This window comes from Colossoma macropomum, unplaced genomic scaffold (genome assembly GCF_904425465.1).
Source record: "Colossoma macropomum unplaced genomic scaffold, Colossoma_macropomum, whole genome shotgun sequence".
Taxonomy (NCBI): Eukaryota; Metazoa; Chordata; class Actinopteri; order Characiformes; family Serrasalmidae; genus Colossoma; species Colossoma macropomum.
In genome coordinates this window covers 12,526,543-12,548,264 of record NW_023494802.1, presented here as the reverse complement: position 1 = coordinate 12,548,264, position 21,722 = coordinate 12,526,543, and the positions used below count along the sequence as shown (strand labels likewise).

Genomic DNA, 21,722 nt, shown 5'->3' with positions numbered 1-21,722 from the left:
CTCTGAGACCAGAGGGCCGGCTCATTACAACAATAGAGGCCATTCATTTTATGGTTAACTGGCTGCATGTCTTCTGTTAGGAGAAAGTTTCCCAAGGTATCAGAGGCATGCCACTTTTATTATCTGAGAACTTTCTCGTACGCACTGGATGACTTTCAGGGCCAGCAGTTGTTTGTCTGGTTTACATTATACGATAATTTTGTGAAGCCTCTTGGGTTTCTAGCAGCCATATACACCACAGGCCTAACGGTATAAATAAAGATGTGTTGTGTACAAGAGCTGCTGAAATGCTCCCAGGGTTAACTGTTGACTCTAACTGCTCTCTTTAACCACCTCCCAACTTCATATGAGTCCAAAAAAACTACCCAAGTAGCCAGTGAGATACCTATAAGGCCAGTGATTATGTGCGCAGGAATTGTTCTAAATAAATTGTTCTAAAACAATTGTGATATTTACTAAAAATGTCTAAGCTCAAATGTGAGAGATGTAAGCAACAGCAAAACAGCCCAAGTGTTTTCACCAACCGAATGAAATTAGGTGCAAAAAAGGATTAGGAACTCAATCTGAATGACTGAAATGAAACAGACTAAAAAGTAGTGCTTCCCTTACAAGTAGCTTAAAAAGGAATTCCATCAATTTAAAATATTCATATAATTTAATTGCTGAGATATAAGCAAAGTCATTCAGAGTAGTTTGGTATGAAATACTCCATTCTAGAGAAATCAAATCAGCACTGTTCACAGTGGTGGTGATAGGAACCAGACGTCCGGTGTGTTTAATGTTTTTTAAAAAAGCTCCTTCACAAAAGTTATGACATAAAATGGGCGTTGTTTTTTGGTGGTTTTACAATAAGGTTTTGGTCTAAAATGACCAAATGACCAAATCACATTATTGTCGGAGAGGTACATGTAGGATGTTGTGGGGCAAAACAGTACAAAAAGAAAAAAAAATCTTCCTCTTATTAATATTTTCTTACCATTATCAACATTTCATATAAAAACTGCAGGCTCACTGGTCATTTTGGATAAGAAATAAAAGGCCTATATCTGTGTTATGGACATTGTGACCCCTGGTTTCTATCACCACCACTGTAAAGAAAGTTTTTAAAACTCGGTGGAATTCTCCTGTAAGAATAAGTAAAAGTATTACGTATTCTAAGTAACGTCGTGTGTAAATAAATAAATGTAGCCGGCTACTATCTCCCCCTCCCCCATTACTGTTAGACCAAACTGTCACCTTTGTTGTCATTTTATCGTCTGCCGTGTGTCTCACTGCTACCTTAGAGGAGCGTGACTAACACAGAGGTGCGTTAATGGCACGTGGTTAAAGCGCGTGCACATCAAAGCGCCGCTAAGCACAACTGCAGACACGCCGCCCGTTAGCGCCGTTAGCCTCACACTGAAAACTGACAAAGCTGTCACGTCCACGTGGCCAGTCCGGATCTGACGGTCAGTCAGATTAAAATATGACTGTGGCACACGGGGGAAAGCGTGAGAGCGCGCGTGCACAGCTGTGGAGAGCTCCAACAGGCCACTTCGGCTGAACTCGCTCTCAATAAACAGTTCAATAAATAGTTCACACTCTCGCGAGAGGACAGACAGAAAGGCTTTATGTAGCCAGAAAAAGACAGATACATACACCAGGACTCGACTTTAACAGACATGGAAAATTAAGAAAGAAAGAAAGAAAAGACGAATATTTTTTACGCTTAAGTCATTAAAATCGCTGTGAGCGTATGCTGACGGTAACCATGGTAACATGACACCGTCTTTGTGCGTCGTCAATTTTCAATACAGACATTTTTTCACATTAAAAGTCCTGTGGTAAACGATTAACAATTTTAAGATTTTCTTCTTACATTCCAAGTAGCCTACGATCAGAGGTGGATAGAGCAGCCTAAGCTCAATGCAGAAGTAAAAGTATTCTTTCAATACAAAGTAAAAGTATTCTTACTTCTGTGAAATATATATTTTCCCTTGGTTAAAAAAAGTAAGTAGCAAAGTAAGTTTTTATTTAGTTAAGTACACGGAACTGTGTAAATGTAGCGTTATTGCCCACCTCTGCCAACTACTAAGACTCCTGGCTATGTCAGGAGGACAGCATACTAATTTATCCAATGTTCTGAAACAGGCCTGTCTATATACAGCCTCAGAAAGTAGCTGAATTTGATGACGCCTCAACAGCAGCCTCGTGTTTGGAGATGGGTGGGGTGGGGTTAGCTGTACTGCCCTGCTTTTTTGCTGCCCAGTTTGTGCATGTGTCTCCCACACTCCTCACCCGACCCCAGACACACAGCCTCCATTCTTAAGACGAGCACAAGCATGACTGATGCCTCCTATTGTCTCAAAAAAGAGGCAGTCTGGTTGGCTGGTCGAGTGTGAGAAAGTACCAAACCTGCTGTCCACTGCCGTGGAGTGCCTGTGAATCAAAGTGCCTAATTCCTCAGACAATGAAGTGAGAAAATGAAATGGGGGGCATTTCACACTTGTTATATGAAGTGTAAGCCACTCTTCAACAAATGTTCAATAATGACAATTATTTTAACAATATAAGAGCCATATGATATTCTCAGATAAAGAGCACGTATGAATGAATGTATTTGGATTTTCCAAATCAGCTGAACTCTCTATCAACTATAGTGCATTGACATTGATGCTCTCATGGCTTTTGTGTTTGTCTACAGCAGAACCCCAAGGCCAAATGTAAATGCACAGACAACAGGTGGGCATGTGTTGGCTTTCGCCTGCCAAGGCCACATGGCCATGACACGCCTAAGAGTTTTACCCAAGTTCCCACCACCCTGTGTGTGGTCAAGGCTAAATAAACCCAAAAAGCAAGCTAGTGATCTGAATGGCTTATTAGAAATGATAACTGGTTTATTGTCTAGTAAAAAACAGAAATGCTGTTCAGGTTCAGGAGTTGCCCAAAAAATAAATCATTATTACGTTATTTTGGCATTATACGTGGGCACTTTTGTTATCTTGCTGAACAATTCACTGTACTGGCTACACACTTACTGTGTTTGAGTTTGCAAAGAACAGTTTTATCTTAAAACCTACTTTATTTTTGTTTGCAAATTCTATGCATGTGCATGTATGCTGCTTGTTGAACCACCTGTAGCTCTGTAGTATGTGAATCACTCTTGCAGAGGCAGGGTTGTGGTGAGATTCCCATGCATTCTGTGTGAGAGGGCTATCTTCCCTTTCCCACAGTCCATTCATTCACTGCCCTCAATAAAGGGACAAAAGAAGTGTGTCTTGTTACACATCACATTAGCCATGGTGTTTGATCTCCCTTTGTTCAAGGGGGAGACCTTACACATAGCAGGACCATCTGGACCTTAAGGGCTGATGTGCTCCCAAGACTTTCCCAAGATTTCATATGACGTGAAGAATTTATAGAACCAGCACAAGTGTAATACTTTACTATGGCATGTTATGTATTTGTATTATGGCAAAGTTTCTCAATATTTTGCTATTTTGCCAGGAAATCTAATATATTTGTGTAACCTCTCTCTCTCTCTCTCTCTCTCTCTCTCTCTCTCTCTATATATATATATATATATATATATATATATATATATATGAACATATATGTGCACATCCTGATACTGTACAGTCCAGTAAAACTGATTATTAGTAGTGTAGTCTTAATTCCTAAGTAACATTGTTACTAATTACTCAAAATATTAACAGTAAAAACAGGTGATCCAGTGTCTGATGCAAATGCAGGCTTTGAGTGCTACAAACAACACTCACTAAAATATGCAGTCGTCTGCAAAAGTTTGGTGCCCTGGTCGAATGTTCTTAGTGAAACCAAGCACACATTCTCTACAAAGAACACACATTGTAAAGCAAAGTTACTGTTATTATATTGGGAAAAAATACAACATAAAATGTGTCCTGTGCAAAAGTTATGGCACATTTTATAGTGAATTTTTTATTTTTTCCCAATATGTATTAATATAAATGAAATAAGTATACACTATCAATAGAAAATGCATACCAATTTTAGGTCTGTGCCATATTTTCACTTAGAAAATAACATACAGTATGTATGCACATCATATTCTCTAAACAGGAGCTATCATACTCCCTGTTGAGGTGTTTTAACCGGTGATGCATATGATATAAAAATATGACAGACACGAGTGCTATATTTCACATAAGAATGATTTTTAATGATGTGGATGCTCAGCATCTTTATAGGTACCACTTTGAGTAAAGTGATGAGAAAACCAATGTAGTTTAGAGACAAAAACGTTCCACCTCTAAAAAATAAAGAACACATATACATCTTTATCAATATGATAAAAAGGCTCTATAGGAAACATATAAGTGTTTCAAGCAAGAAAATAATTCAACATATGAGATCCAATGGATCTATAATGGTGGTTCCATAGAAACAAAAACACAATGAATCTCAATATGAGACATAATTCAACAATGTACAATTGTTACAAAGCAGACGCATCATCCTACTAAACAAGTAGACAGTTACAAAGCTCTGATAAGAGCTACTATGATCTGCTCATGGCAGGAATCCTTTGAATTTCATGAAACTTCCCAACTGGGAACACAGACAGCAGTCTGAATAAAGATAAACCAATACACTTGGTTAACAGTGATAACAGTTAGACTGTTGAACTGTCCATGACATAAACTGTCAGGCGTATGGTCTTGGTGGCTCTACCAGGGTCTCCAGAGTGCAGTAGGGGCTGGAGTGTCCACTTTGCTGCTGGTGTGGCAGGCTGGAGAGCTGATCTGAAGGGCGCTTGTGCTTTTCTCCATGGAAGGCTGCATGGTGAGGAAGTGGCTCAGCAGTCTTCTCTGGGATGGAGTCTGCACTCTACACTGAGACAGGAAGCTGACGGCCTCCTGCACACACCTGCTGTAGCCTTCACTGGCTGCAGTGGAGCAGACAGCGTTGTGGGGCTGCTGCTTCTGCTGTTGCTGTGTCAGGAAATGAACTGTCATCTCCAGGATGTCGGCTTTCTCCTGTCTGGAATCAGGCTGCTGCTTCAGGAATTCTTGGCCCAGGAGAGACTTGAGCTTCTCAATGCTGCTGTTGATGCGTTCTCTACGCATCTTCTCCACTATTGGCTTCCTCAGCTAGAGAGAGAGAAAAGAAATATTTGTTAATTACACTGATCAACCTTCTCTGTTTTAGTGCAGGTAGAATATAGAATTGAAGTGCATGAGATATACAGGTTAGTATATTTACCTTGTTTGTAAGTGGAAGATGCTGTTTGGAGGAGATGAGAGCGGCAGTGATTGTAGGAGTCATGGCTGTGAGTCTTCTGTTGAGCTCTCTGTGAGGAGAAGATGTGAGCTGTGCTGAGTTCTCTCTCTCTCTCCCTCCTCTATTTATACTCTCCAATCTCCATATGAATGTGTGAGGCCTGGCTTTGCTGGAGGTTCTCACAGTCTGCAGCCAATGGGGGAGCTTGAATGAAACTAAAGAACAGAGTACTGCCACATGCTCAATGAAGTGTGTATTACTCAGGAAACAATGAGTGCAGCTCTGGACACCAGGTGGAGGCGTGTGTGAGAAAGAGAAGTGTGTGAGAAAGTGGAGACCTCAAGCTCTGTCCCTCAACATTTTGGGGTTAATTGGTGAAACAGCACGTGCCGCTCACATAGTACATCAAGCAGTGTAGTATGTCATAGATCTAGAAACATTTTTTTAAAATATCCCTCTAAATAGTAAATTGGAATTTGGCAGGACAACAAGACTGAAAGTTCACAAACATGTTAGAAATTTTGAAATATAGAAATTTTGAAATATTAGTACTAGGTTGAGGGTTATTGTAGCTTTTCTTATGACTATATTTCTAGCTAATGCTAGAGTTCTCAATGCTCTCTATGGCTTTCACACACTCTTCAGGCACAGGGATCAACAAAGATGTGGTTTAACAATAACTGGCATTATTACAAATGCCTCCTAATTGAGCAAACACTACATAGAACACTGACAATATTGCTTGTTTAGTCATTTTGTGTTTAATCAAAACAACTGAAAACAGTTACCAACTGAAAATGTCATATAATGTTGCTGTTTTTTTAAAAACAACTCTTGTTAAGATTTTTTGATATGCAAAACAAAATGTAGGAGCTGGAAAAATAGGCTTGTTAAGTATAAGTTTATGGGGACAGGTTATGTTTGAACGCTCTTCAGCATGCTTGCCATTCTACATAGCTTTGTTTTCTATTTTAGTTCGGTAGTTTCTATTGTTGTTGACATATTAATAAAAATATTAGAATATTAAGCAAGGTAGATTGATTTATATAAGCTTCCTGATTTTGGGGGTCTCTATTGAGTTCTTGGCCATATGCTGAACTGCATGTAATGAGACACACTTCTATTATGCTGTGTGTGAATGAGGAGAGTGTGGGAAAGCTCTGGAGAGAGCACTCACACTCCTCTATTGCTCACTCACTCCTGTGGTCAGCGAGGGCTCATTCAAGTGCTGCTATTGATGGACATCTGTAGTGTGTTGGAATTCATGTCAGCATACAACTTTCTTCAGTATTAATATGAATAATCTGTCACTGTTCATGACTGATACAAACATGTTTTGTGTCTTAATTTGTCAAAATTTATTTAACCTCTTAAACACTAAGTATTAATATGTGGGCCCAACTCCTCACTCTCGTAACTACATAGCTTACATATTACTTTCATTGTACATGTACGGCAAAAGAATGCAAGATAGTTACTCAAAGGAACAGTTCCACCAATTTTTTTTAATTGCTACATTAATCTATCACTGAGATGCAAGGTCATTCAAATTGTTTAAAAAAAAAAAGATTAATTATATAATTATAATAATTACATAAACGTACTGCTTTGAATTTCTTTACAATGATGATGATAGGAACCACTGGTCAACATGTCTACAAGGCACATACAGACCAGTTTATTTATGAAAACAACCAGTGAACCTACATGTTTCTATATGTTTTTATATGTTGTTAATAGTAAAATGTGGTAAAGCTAGAAAGTTAAGACTATTTTTCCTTACAACTTCCTGCATACACCTCTATACCATGACTGGATTTTTTAAAAATGCACTTTAGGTCAATATCAGTCAACTTTGTTCTATGCATCTGGAAACACATTCATGTTTCATGTAATATATATATTTTTTTCATTTCTTGTAATAATAATGTGAGGTAGCTTTTAGAGACCACCACAGTGAACAATTCTGACAAATTAATAGCATGATAAAAAAAGGCCGAAGGATAAAATGTACAGTGTATTCCGATGAGAAAGCAAACATGTGTACTGTGCATTTTGTCACAGAGTGATTCTGAATATCAGGCTACCTAGAGGTGGTATCTCTACTTTCCCACACATTCTCTGCCCCCAGCACACACCCTTCCACCTGCTGTCCAGAGCTGCGCTCATTGTTTCCTGAGTAATACACACTTCATTGAGCATGTGGCAGTCCTCTGTTCTTTAGTGTCATTCAAGCTCCCCCATTGGCTGCAGACTGTGAGAACCTCCAGCAAAGCCAAACCTCACACATTCATATGGAGATTGGAGAGTATAAATAGAGGAGGGAGAGAGAGAGAGAACTCAGCACAGCTCACATCTTCTCCTCACAGAGAGCTCAACAGAAGACTCACAGCCATGACTCCTACAATCACTGCAGCTCTCATCTCCTCCAAACAGCATCTTCCACTTACAAACAAGGTAAATATACTCACCTATATATCTCATGCACTTCAATTCTATATTCTACCTGCACTAAAACAGAGAAGGTTGATCAGTGTAATTAACAAATATTTCTTTTCTCTCTCTCTAGCTGAGGAAGCCAATAGTGGAGAAGATTCATAGAGAACGCATCAACAGCAGCATTGAGAAGCTAAATTCTTTCCTGGGCTGAGAATTCCTGAAGATGACAGTTCATTTCCTAACACACCAGCAGCAGAAACAGAAGCAGCAGCAGCAGTCCCACAACTCTGTCTGCTCCACTGCAGCCGTGACGCCTACAACAGGTGTGTGCAGGAGGCCGTCATCTTCCTGTCTCAGTGTGGAGTGCAGACTCCATCCCAGAGAAGACTGCTGAGCCACTTCCTCACCATGCAGCCTTCCATGGAGAAAAGCACAAGTGTCTTGCAACTCAGCTCTCCAGTCTGCCACATCAGCAGCAAAGTGAAAACTCCAGCCCCTACTGTACTCTGGAGACCCTGCTAGAGCCCTGTGGACCCTTTACCATTACATACTCACTTCAACATGTCACTCTGAGACTGACATCCACTAAGTTTCCTAAGTTTGTAGGAATGTAATTCCTCTGATTTTACTTTCATTGTATGAAAACATGAGGAAATGTTTCCATTTTGGGAATCTTTAAAAACTTCATCATATTCTTTGTCCTTTGTTTAAATGGAAAAACTAAACTCATATTGGGTTTATAGTCGCTGCATTTTACAGGTTGTTTGAAATCTGCTTTCAGTCAGTGAAGGCTGTTGCTCTTCTTTCTCTCACTGTGTAAGAATCGTTTCTGTTTAAAGTTTAAATCTGAACTCGTCAGTGTAAAATGTCTGTGACATTCGTTAATACAGTACTTTCCTCTCCTATGGAGTGAGATATGGATGAAACTGTTTTTAGATTCTGTGCAGTGTCAACATTTGTAACACACGTTCTTTTTGATATTGAAAAAAAGGAATATGTGTTTGCTTGTATGAGAATATGATTCATTTAGCTACATTAGCTGTGTGCACTCTGTTGGAAGTTATTTGCAACTTTTAGGCTTTCCAAACTTGAATTGTCTTGAGTTTGGCACCTTCAGTGAAGGTTATGGATGTTATATTACTGTATTTGTGAACACACAAAACCATCACAACCAGAAAGTCCTGATAATAAACTGTAATGAAACAATCAGTATGTTTTCTATGAGTGATTCAGTGCAAACTACTTATGAAACCACTTGGGCGATGAAAGACACAATGATAAATGCAAGAGAGAATAGCTGTGGACATTGTGGAAAAAACAATATTTCATTTTCTTATCAATGAAAATTATAATTGTGTTTGTGTGTGAATGCCTATAATTTATGTAGACGTGTCTCACCTATCTATTTGTAAGTTATGCATAAATACATATCTGTAGGTCAAAACATACATCAATCCCAGCTAATGATGTAAGACGAAAGAAACTGACAAAAACAATTACACAACTGAACACATAATGAAGTATTTCATTTTCTTCACAATTATTCTTTTATTCACATTTAAATTAAATAAAATAGATCCATTTGTACATTCTGAAGTTACTTATAAATTAATATCTAAAAGTAGTTATCGCTCATGAGGAAGCAATCAGGATGAAAATACACACTTGCCTAAATAATATTATTTGAATGTTGAGAATATTATAAAATTTAAAACATAAATCACACTAAAGTGAACAACCATCTTGAGTGCAGTCCTCACTAATAATAAGAAATACAGCATGTGAAAACAGAAAAAAGACAAAATTATTACTTTGCAATTGGAAAATTATTAGTTACTGTAAAATATGAACAAGGTTGTAATAAATACAGTAACAGAGACCAATTTACAGAGTATTACATAGAAAAGTATTTAAGGAAAAGATTATTCAAGATTATTAGAATCTTTTGTGATTGTCCAGTATTAATTATGTTATCTTTGTTTCATGTAAAAGAAATGATGACAATGATATCAATGTCTTGGTATAGATGTCAAACTGTCAGTTATAGACAAAAAACAGAAACTGCACTACAACCAATAGTCTAGTACGCAGGCCAGGATGGCTTCTGAACGATTCTCGGTGAAGGTCCATGTGAAAAGTTCATACACAGCCTTAATACTGACAAGCTGGTTGGTAGTTTAAAGTATGATTAAAAGCTAAAGTGCTCTGGCTTTGTCCACCTCTCATGGACCATGTGCATGCTGCTCTAGATGATGACAAAAAGTTGATTACAACATTGTCCAAAATGGTGTTTGATAGTGATGATGTTAAGTACACCAGAGATGATTTTGTCCAGCCTTCCTCTTCTTCAGGAACAGAGTGATGATGATGGTGCTGATGATGATGACAAAGTTGATAATGAAGCGATGACAATTAAAGACTACTAGTCTTCTCCTCTGGTCCTTTTCATGTCTTTTCTCCTAGGTGTGGATCTTAATGTCTCTTAGCCGTGCTTAGATCAAAGCTTTATCATTAATCTGAGAAGATGGACATTCTCTGATGTAGTCCAGAAACTGAAACAGGTTGTCTTTCCAGGAGAAGGTTCTAGTGAACTTCTGAAAAGGACAATGAATGATAATGTCTTTGATGGCTCTTCCTGAGAAGGTTTACGAAGACAAAACGTCATCATTAATCTGAGAAGATGATTATCCTTTGATGTGGTCCGGAAACATTGTCCATGAAGTCCAGGTCCATCTGCTGTCTGCAGTCACTAATCCAGGAGGAATGGAGTCTTCATGAAGTCCAGGTCCATCTGCTGTCTGCAGTCACTAATCCAGGAGGAATGGAGTCTTCATGAAGTTCAGGTCCTTCTGCTGTCCAAAATGTGTAATCCAGGACGAACGGTGCACAGGACCCCTGCATAAAGGGCAGTAAGAAAGACAGAGAAAGGGGAGAAAATATACTTTTAGCATGGATTAATGAAATTTGTGGGACGTGTTACGTTTTACAAACCTAACAAAAATGCAAAAAGGGGGGAGGATAAAGATCCCCATTTTGGTGATGAGTACAAGTGATGTTCCACTTCCACGCTCCCACTGATCAACATTTAGGGCCTCTGGCTACAGATAACAATGACTGCACCTGAAAAAAAATTCACAAACACGTGCACACACACACACACACACACACACACACACTCACACACACACACACACGCATACACACACACACACATACACACACACACACACACACACACACACACACACCTACACACATACACACACATACACACACACACGCATACACACACACACACATATACACACACACACACGCATACAAACACACACACACACATACACACACACACACACATACACACACACACACACACGCATACACACACACACACACACACATACGCACACACACACACACACACACACACACACACAGAAACATGCAAATGTTAACATATAAGAATTAAAATCACATTAATATAATAATGAAAATGAATGAAATGAAAACACAGCCCTGTATCCAATTAAAATCCTGGCAGTGGTCCATGTGGTCTTCTGGAAATCACAGAAGGTGCTGGTGTCTCATGGGTTTGGTTGTCATTGAAGTTATGGCACCTGAAACGGCCCTCCGGTATTGATGGACGCCCCCTTAAATGCTTTGAACATCGTGGTGCTCTGCAAAATACAGAATATGATGAAAATGATTAAAACTGACATGTTTTATAAAATGTCAAAATCACTCATATCTCAAATTGCAAAAAAAAAAAAACACAAGCACAAACCAGGAAAGCATCCTGCACAGAGGACTCGATTGATTCTGCGCACAGGTAGATCTTCGCCTCGCTGATCGCTGTTCCAATGTTCTGAAAAGCAGACGACATTGCATTGAAAATAAATGGACAGGTAGCCTTGTGATGTCACTGCTGGCCTCTCTTTATGTTTGTTTACATAGGTGTTTTGCAGACTGAAGAGTTTCAAACATTGCAAGAATGCATATAAAACAGTGTGCAGACATTTATTTTAGTTTTTAGTGTTCTTTAGTGTCCTGCACCTATGCCTGACTTTGGATTTGGTTCCTCTACAATGAAAATAAAATCAAAATGGGACAAACTGGATCCAAAAGCTTTATAATCAAAGTGAGTCAAGAGCTTTACCTTGATGTAGGCCACAGCACTGGCACGAGCAAAATACAGTGGAGGAAGAGAAAAAGAGAAAAAACCTTTCTGCCATTAGAAGTCCACTGTGGATGCAAACAACTTGTTCGCTCGGTCCACCTCCCTGCAGTACCTGCAATGGTCCACAGGAAGGAGGTGGAATGAATGGCAGTTCCTCCAAGTTCTGCAGAGACAATTCCTACAGCAAAGATATGATAGAGAAATATAGTTAATATAGAGCAGAGATATTTATGTAGTCTCCTCAAGTCAGAATATATATCCTCACAATCTTTAGTGAGAAAGATTACCTCTGGGACGGGGACGGATGGAAAGATGTCCCACTCCTGATCCTCTGTTCCTAAAGAACATGTTTAAATCATCACTGATTTTTGAAAAGCTTCATAAACAGTATCTACTGTGTGCTTCACTATAATCTCATGAATAAAAGGCAGCTCTGATGTTTTGTTACTATGGTAACCTGTTGGCATCGCAAACCATGTTTTAACAGTAGCAGCCTTTAATATAGTGATTATATTAGCTCAGAAAACGAAGTAACAGAAGTTAGCTAGCTCCGCTATCCAGACAGTATCATAAATATATATATATATATATATATATATATATATATATATATATATATATATATATATATATATAAAATTCATAATTTAACAGAATCAGTTTAAAGTAGTGGAAAGCAGGGTAGTTTTATAGGATACAGTTTATGAGCATCCTCACTTGATATATCTAAGTTCAGCCAGTAAAAAAAGATCTTGGCCACTTCTGTTGCCCTCAGTGTAGCTTTTGAAACACAATCTGCAGACGCTACAGCGCCGTCTTCTGGACAAAAACGACCACTGCAGTGATTAATAATACAGCGGGACTTCCAGTATTGGAGTATTGGAGATGAAAACCAGCTGATAATGGTTGTATATCAGCTGGGTGAATAGTAGAAATGACTATGTAAGTCCTCTAGAAGGAGAGGGACCTGAAGAGGCCTTGTCTGAAAGGTTCTGGTTTTGTTCAAAATCTTACATTTGGAACAAAACCAAAACCTTTCAGACAAGGCCTCTTCAGGCCTCTTACTGGGTCCTGTGCAAAACTGGGTCCTGTTTAGGATCAAATAATAATAACAATAATAATAATAATCATCATCATCATAATCATAACCATAATCATAATAAAAATAGTAATATCTGTGATATAGTGTTTAAACATTGGAAAATTAGCCTGATGGCAAATTTTCACCAAACATAATTGATGCTTTATTAATAGTAGTTGACTTTCCATAACTGAGGTGGCCAGAGGGGTGGCCATGCTTGACTCCATGATGGCACTGGCCACTCCTGTCCACCCCTTGGCTATGCCTATGATTATTAGATATTTGAAAGGATGTCTTTCTGTCAGTTTCATCCTGACTGCTTCAATCAACTACATACAGATTAGAAATAATCTCCTTATTCAATTCTAGCTATAAAATATCCTAAATGTTTAACACACTAGAGACACATGCCTTATAGTGGAAGCTAATAGAGCTCCTATTAAAAAGGCCTATAAGGCAGTCATCTCTAGTGTTTACATTAATGCAACTTAACACTGTAACTGAGTTTATACCTTTCTATCTTCTTCAGGGATGGATTAGTGACCAGGCCATTGGCGTTCGTACCAAGGGGCCACAGGGGGCCTTAGACGAATGCATATTATATGAGCAGCACGTGCTGTTTCACCAATTAACCCCATAATGTCAAGTGACAGAGCTTGAGGTCTCCACTTTCTCACACACATCTCTCTCTCACGCTCCTCCACCTGCTGTCCAGAGCTGCGCTCATTGTTTCCTGAGTAATACACACTTCATTGAGCATGTGGCAGTCCTCTGTTCTTTAGTGTCATTCAAGCTCCCCCATTGGCTGCAGACTGTGAGAACCTCCAGCAAAGCCAGGCCTCACACATTCATATGGAGATTGGAGAGTATAAATAGAGGAGGGAGAGAGAGAGAGAGCTCAGCACAGCTCACATCTTCTCCTCACAGAGAGCTCAACAGAAGACTCACAGCCATGACTCCTACAATCACTGCAGCTCTCATCTCCTCCAAACAGCATCTTCCACTAACAAACAAGGTAAATATACTAACCTATATATCTCACGCACTTCAATTCTATATTCTATCTGTATTTCAACTGTAAGGTTGATCAGTGTAATTAAACAAATATTTCTTTTCTCTCTCTCTAGCTGAGGAAGCCAATAGTGGAGAAGAAGCATAGAGAACGCATCAACAGCAGCATTGAGAAGCTCAAGCCTCTCTGGGCCGAGAATTCCAGACAGGCGAATCCAGGAGATGATGCTTAATTTCCTGACGCAGCAGCAGCAGCAGTCCCACAACTCTGTCTGCCCCACTGCAGCCAGTGAAGGCTACAGCAGGTGTGTGCAGGAGGCTGTCAGCTTCCTGTCTCAGTGCGGAGTGCAGACTCCATCCCAGAGAAGACTGCTGAGCCACTTCCTCACCATGCAGCCTTCCATGGAGAAAAGCACAAGCGTCCTTCAGCTCAGCTCTCCAGTCTGCCACATCAGAAGCAAAGAGGAGACACCAGCCCCTGGTGCACTCTGGAGACCCTGCTAGAGCCCTGTGGACCCTTTACCATTACATACTCACTTCAACATGTCACTCTGAGACTGACATCCACTAAGTTTCCTAAGTTTGTAGGAATGTAATTCCTCTGGTTTTACCTTCATTGTATGAAAACATGAGGAAATGTTTCCATTTTGGGAATCTTTAAAAACTTCATCATATTCTTACTATGTAATCAGAATGTCTTTGTTTAAATGGATAAACTAAACTCATATTGGGTTTATAGTCTCTGCATTTTGCAGGTTGTTTGAAATCTGCTTTCAGTCAGTGAAAGCTGTTGCTCTTCTTTCTCTCACTGTGTAAGAATCGTTTCTGTTTAAAGTTTAAATCTGAACTCGTCAGTGTAAAATGTCTGTGACATTCGTTAATACAGTACTTTCCTCTCCTATGGAGTGAGATATGGATGAAACTGTTTTTAGATTCAGCTCTTTTTGATACTGAAAAAAGAAGTATGTGTTTGCATGTATGAGAATATTATTCATTTAGCTACATTAGCTGAAGGCATTCTGTTGCGAGTGTCTTTAAGGCTCTAATTGTCTTGAGTTTGGCACCTTCAGTGAAGGTTATGGATGTTATTTTACTGTATTTGTGAACACACAAAATCATCACATGCAAAAAGTCCTAAAAAATAAACTGTAATGAAACAATCAATATGTTCTCTATGAGTGATTCGGTGCAAACTCTTTATGAAACCACTTGGGCAAAAAAAATGAAAATTATAATTGTTTTTGTTAAACACACATAATCTATGTAAATGCACCTAATTTATCTTTTATCATACTATCATACATACAAAACATACATCAGTCTCAGCTAATGATACAAGAAAAAACATTTCAGAATAACAGTTATGCCAAATATTGTAAGAACATGCCATATAATCTATTCATAATGATTACAAAGCTGATGATGACATAAACAATGATAATAAAAGGTAAACTAGGTTTTTAATGACCATTTTTAAGTCAATTGGATGTAAAAATATGCATATATGCTTTAAGTTTACACAGTCTTTTCAGTGTGTTTGATTTTATTATCAGTTCTGCCATCTGTAGCCCTTCATCAGAGGTCAGTTTTGACCACCATGGCTGGATTATTTGATTGGCAGAATATACTGTAGTATGACTCAATATAATCTCATGAATGAAAGGCAGCTTCAGTTTAGCTTTAGTCTAAAATCAACTAACCTGACCAGCCTCATAAATAGTGGGGAATGTCACAGGAATCAAATGTCACATCTCAAAATGACTGAATAAAATCTCCAATAATTATTTATTGTTACATAGTTAGATACATTTAAGATATTTTCGTGAAGGCTCAGTTAGTCCATTTGAAGGCCATATGCTTAGTGAAGTGTGTATTACTCAGGAATTAGTGAGTCCAGCTCTGGACAGCAGGTGGAGGGTGTGTGTGATAGTGTATGAGAAAGTGGAGACCTCAAGCTCTGTCGTTTGACATTATGGGGTTAATTGCTGACACAGTATGTGCTGCTCCTATAAGATACATTCATCTAAGGCCACCCTGAGGCCACTGGGCACTGATTCCAATGGCCTGGTCAGTAAGCCACCCCTGAAATGGACAGATAAGTATAAACTCAGTTACAGTGTGAAGTTGCATAAATGTAAACACTAGAAATGACTGCCTTAAAGGTCTGTTTAATAGAAGTTCTATTAGCTTAAATTATAAAGTGTCTGTAATGTATTGAACACTCAGTATATTTGATAGCTAAGAACAGATATGGAGATTATTTTAAATCTGCATGTACTTGATTTATTAAGTATTAATATGATGTTTTTTTGTAATCACTTTGGTTATGATTTGAGAATGTCTTTGTGACGGCTGATGTTCTGTCAACGGCACGTGCTGAGTCACTAATTGTTTGGTGATGGAGGAATTAAACATGGGAAATTAACTTTCTCACACACACACACACACACACACACACATACACACACACACACACATACACAACTCCACTTGCTGTATATTGTTTTAAGGGCTTAAATCCTACAGTTTTTGTGTTTTATTTAGTTCTGTTAAATCCACAATAATACAACACAAAAAGTATTTTTATGGGCCTTTAAGGATCATTACACACACAAGGCCTGTAAAAGTACTCTGGTTTTTGGCTTTTTTCTTTTTCCATAATTATCCATTGACTGCTGAGTTCATGACCTGTATGAGTCATAACAGTAGAGTAAGTAATTATGAACAAACACTGTTTACAATCAGTTGTTAGTTTATTAGTAACAATGACCTTGTATCTGCACTCAGTGAGCATTTAATCAGGTCCACCTACAACACTGGTACACATTCTGGGTTTACAGTAACTCAATATCTCAAGATCTTTTGCTGCACAATTAGTCAGCCCTCTAACTACCCCATCCATCAGTGGAAAGGCACCACCATAGGACCACTGGTGGTGATATATTATTCGGATGTCCTTTACAAATTTTTTAAATGTACATCCAAACCTTTCAGTCCAGGCCTTGTGAGAGCCCCCTCACCCTAGGGGTCTTTGCTAGTGTATTCCACTCTTCCCCCAGCTGATATACACCTGTACAAACAGTTTTACAATCCGTGTTTGTGTTCAATGTCAGAGACTCACTGCTCTGAGAAGTTATCAGCCATTCCCAATACACCTGATCCAGTGCATGAAGCGCTTGATAATTAGCTGAAGAGCTGGAGCAGGTACGGTCGGGGCAGACAGAGCTAAGACTGTGCAGAGCTGTGGATCTTCAGGACTGAGTTGAGAGGTCCTGCTATATTATTAATCACTGCAGTGGCACAGATGCAGTACAGTTTTTGTCCAGAAGACGGTACTATAGCTTGTACTGCTCGTTTTTCAAAAGCAACACTGAAGGCAAGATAAGAAGCCAAGTTTTTTCTTTCTCATGTGGAAAAGAATATATAGACATATATTTTTGTATATTTAAAATACATTTCAAATATATTGCAATCCGTCTTGAAATACATTCCGAACACTACAATATATTTCAGAATAGTTTGCCATATTAACCAAATCCTTTCAAAATACATGTTATAAAACTTATGGGGAAATATTACACATAAAAATGTACCATAGAAAAATACCAGTATGTAAATGTATTTATCAGATACATTTGAAAATGGCCAAAATACTTGTCTAATGCACTTTACCATTTGGAATACAATGCAATGAATTTATATTCCAGTATCTTAATTTTAAGTAGTAGCAAATGAACCTTTAACATGGCAAAAGGAAATGTTGTAGGTATTGACGCACTGTGAAAATGCAGTTATTATCTGACATCCTGTTTATTTGAAATACATTTTGTGTGAGCACTTACTGCATACATACATGGTTAATGCAAAATACAATGCAAAACACAGTTCACGTACATTTAGTTATATCTGTAACCTTTGATGAAACTATATACAATTGAAAAAATATAATAACAAATATTTATAAATGCATTTTAACACCCTACCAAATGCATTTTTGGTCATTTTAATACAATGCAAAAATATATTTGATAAATACATAAATAAATTGATCAAATGTGTACTACATATAAAGGTTCTTTCTTTTTAAAACAGAAATAGATGTGAGGCAGCTGCAGCAGCAGTAAACAGGGCAACACCACACATACAGCATTTTAGCTCTGTTTAAAGTTAAACCAGTGCTTCCATTCATCCTTTATTCTCACTTTTTGTCACGACAATGTAAAAAATAAAATAAAATATGGCTGTTGTCGCTCAGTGTTTGAGCATTACACTACTATACATTTTGACATCGATTTTGTAGTTTTTATATTGAGCGGAAGTGAGTTCTTAACCCAGAATTAAGTGCAATTTTTTTGTGAAAAAGTTTCAATTTTAGGAAATGACATCTTTCCATCCTTCTGTGTCCCCATCCCAAAGGTAATATTTCCCACTTTGCAGTGTGAAATGACTCAAGATGTGGACGATTGATCTGATTCAAGGAGACTAGACGGATATCCCTGCTCTGTATTAACCATATTTCCATATCTTGTTTTTTCCTGTAGGAGGTTTCTTTGCAGGACTGGCAGGTGCTGCCATTTATTCCAACATTTTCTTGCGGAGAACTGGCAAAAATTTGGGTGAGAATCAGCTTTTAAACATTGTTAAAATGAGAATTTCTATGCTCTGGTTAATGTCACAGATGAGATGTTTTTCCTTTTGGTTCCTGCAGCTGGTGGAGGTGAAGCTCCAGCACAAGGCCATCTTCAGCGGGCTGGAGAGTGAGCACTGGTGGGTGCTCATCAATGACTTTTACCACGTGTTCTCACCACAGGTAAGAAGCCATCGGAGTAGATTCATGATTTTAATATGAACAGATGTTCTACAGTCTCTTTTTTTCAACCTCATGTCTTTCACTGTTTATAGCTTCCTCCACTGCATTTTGCACGTGCCCGTGCTGTGGCCTACATCACGGTAAGATTATAGATGCACTTAGATTTTAAGGAACCAATTTGGCCGATTCTGAGTTTATTTTCATTATTTTCATGTTTGAATCTCTACAGTCTTCAAAACACCTATGTGAAAGAAATGTATAGCAGTGACATCACAAGGCTACCTGCCTATTTATTTTCAATACAATGTCCTCTGTTCATTCAGTTCATAGGAACGAATATCAGCGAGGCGAAGATCTTCCTGCACACCAAATTAATGAAGTCATCGGTGAAGGATGGTTTCCTGGTAAGTACTTGTTCGTGCCTTCTTTCTGTTAGAGTTTCTCGTGATGTGGGCTTTTTATAAATATGCGCCCTATGCGAGTTTTACACATTTTCTTGTGTATGTGTATTTGCAGAGCACAAAGGTGTCCAGATTATTGAAGGAGGTGTCCATCAACAGGGAGGGCCGTTTCAGGTGCCATCGTTCCCGTGAAGCCCAAACCTTTGAGACATCGGCACCTTTGGTGTTTTTATCTGGACAGCTGCCAGGATTTTAATCAGCCATAAGACACTTCAGATTATTTTCATACATATTTTTATTTTCATTATTAAAGTAATGTTTTCTTAATTCTTATATCTTAACATTTTGTTTGTGTTTCTGTCAGAGAGAATGTGAGTGTGTGAGTGTTTGTGAGTATGTTTTCAGGTGCAGTCACTTGCCATCACTTGCTTATATAGTTCCCAGCTATTGTGAATCTATTATTCCAATAACTCACCCTTGTATTGTTGTCTTATTCTAGCCTTCTGATTGGTTAAGAAGTGTGAGAACCTACATCTCATTGCATCGAGACGATTTGTGTATAAATGCAGGCTTGTGAGCAGATGAAAGTCCGATATGTCGTCCTTCTTTACACCAGAGACAAGCCTCAGACACTAGCCAGGTAGGCACCATGAGAGTTCTACAGACAAGGTATGTTGAGGGATATTTGGGCTGTATTTGAATTGGATAAATCGTCAGTCTTTGGCTTTAACTGGCAAAATACAGAAAACACATGCTACTTCAGAAACACTGATAAGCCATTCACAACACAACAGAGATGTTTATGGAGAACACTCAAAGGGGACAGAGCCGTTCAGACTTTTAAATTCTGTTTAGCACAAACATTCAGCGGTAAAAGTAAGTTAACTTTTTTATTTGAGCAGATTACTACTATCACTGTATCGTAATGGGAATTAGCTGTAGAGTCTAACTGTAAAAGTTTAACTAGTAATAGTTAATAAATTTAAAAATTTATATGAAAACATATGAAAATACCTTACTGTGAACTATTATTGGTTAATATAGGGAAGACAAAGTATGGGAAAGTTCAGTTTCATATATTTTAATAGATCAGGTATTGGCTAAAATTAATCAGATTTAGTTCCAATCCTTTGTTTTTATTTTGAGCTCTGTTCTACTCTGCTGTCATAGAGGAGCCATTATCCTCTACGAACATTATCACTAATGACAACACTAATGCAGCAGTGAGGAGTCTGCAGTTTCAAAGCGGAAAAATAAAGCTTGTAATATCTGCAGCATCAGTGTTTCCACTGTGCACAAAGGAACAGTTTGGTGAAGAATCAAATAAACCCACTTTCCTACTTAACATAGTAGTCAATCAGCCAACACATGTTTGGAGTCCAGGTTATAACAAATACTAGAACTCAGTAGTCACCCAAACAGCCGAGATCATTTGTGTGAAAATGCACCCTCAAAACTTCTCACAACCTGCTCAAACTGTGTTCCATAACTATATACTAAATTCACTCCTGCAGTTTTAACCCAGGAATTGCAACCGGCTGTATAAGACTAATATACATATACATATTACATAATATATATGTAATAAGACTATCATGGAAATGCATGGAAATGTGCTTCCATGACTACAAAAATAATTTCAAAGAAATAACAGAAATTCTCAGATGTTTTTTGCTTGTGTCATCAGCTGAAACTGATGCATGTTTCGATGGTCACCTACAAATATGTATTTTCACATATCTTACATATAGATAGATCAGGAGAATCTACATAGACAATGTACATTTGCACACAAACACAATACTAATTTACATTGGTTAGGAAATTAAACATATATTTTTCTACACTGCCACCACTATTACACTCGTCCTTGTGTCTCTCTTTGCCTACATAGTTTTATAAGATGTTTGCACTGAATGCTTCATAGAAAACATATTGATTGTTTCATTGTAGTTTATTTTATCTGACTTTTTGGTTGTGATGGTTTTGTGTGTTCACAAATACAGTAATATAACATCCATAACCTTCACTGAAGGTGACAAACTCAAGACATTTCAAGTCTGGAGAGCCTTAAAGTTGCACATAACTCACAACAGAATGCATTCAGCTAATGTAGCTTATTGAATAATATTCTCATACATGCAAACACATGTATTTTTTCTTTTTTCTAAGTCACAAGAAACATGTGTTACAAATGTTTAGACAGCAAAGAATCTAAAAACAGTTTCATCCATATCTCACTCCAAAGGAGAGGAAAGTACCATATTAAAGAATGTCACAGACATTTTACACTGATGAGTTCAGATTTAAACTTTAAACAGAAACAATTCTTACACAGTGAGAGAAAGAAGAGCAAAAGCTTGCACTGTTTGAAAGCAGATTTCAAACAACCTGCAAAATGCAGAGACTATAAACCCAATATGAGTTTAGTTTATCCATTTAAACAAAGATATTCTGATTACATAGTAAGTTTTTAAAGTTTCCCAAAATGGAAACATTTCCTCATGTTTTCATACAATGAAAGTAAATTCAGAGGAATTACATTCCTACAAACTTAGTGGA

At 38.0% G+C, this 21,722-nt stretch overlaps 1 protein-coding gene and 2 pseudogenes across 1 annotated transcript; 2 read left to right on the top strand and 1 right to left on the bottom strand.

The window, feature by feature from the left end:
• Positions 1-4,160: 4,160 nt before the first annotated feature.
• Positions 4,161-5,325, bottom strand: LOC118822790 (transcription factor HES-5-like). The gene is made up of 2 exons (XM_036592064.1): positions 5,224-5,325; positions 4,161-5,111 (listed from the first exon to the last, which is right to left on the bottom strand). The coding sequence occupies exons 1-2, from the start codon at positions 5,284-5,286 to the stop codon at positions 4,689-4,691; spliced, it is 486 nt and encodes a 161-aa protein (XP_036447957.1). The 5' UTR covers positions 5,287-5,325; the 3' UTR covers positions 4,161-4,688.
• Positions 5,326-7,579: 2,254 nt separating this feature from the next.
• Positions 7,580-8,889, top strand: LOC118822789 (annotated as a pseudogene).
• Positions 8,890-13,841: 4,952 nt separating this feature from the next.
• Positions 13,842-14,505, top strand: LOC118822788 (annotated as a pseudogene).
• The last annotated feature ends 7,217 nt before the right edge of the window (positions 14,506-21,722 follow it).

Coding starts and splice junctions, on each gene's coding strand:
- LOC118822790 (XM_036592064.1), bottom strand. CDS start 5,286: ATGACTCCTACAATCACTGCCGCTCTCATCTCCTCCAAACAGCATCTT. Junction 5,112..5,223: donor ATCTTCCACTTACAAACAAG/GTAAATATACTA, acceptor CTCTCTCTCTAG/CTGAGGAAGCCAATAGTGGA.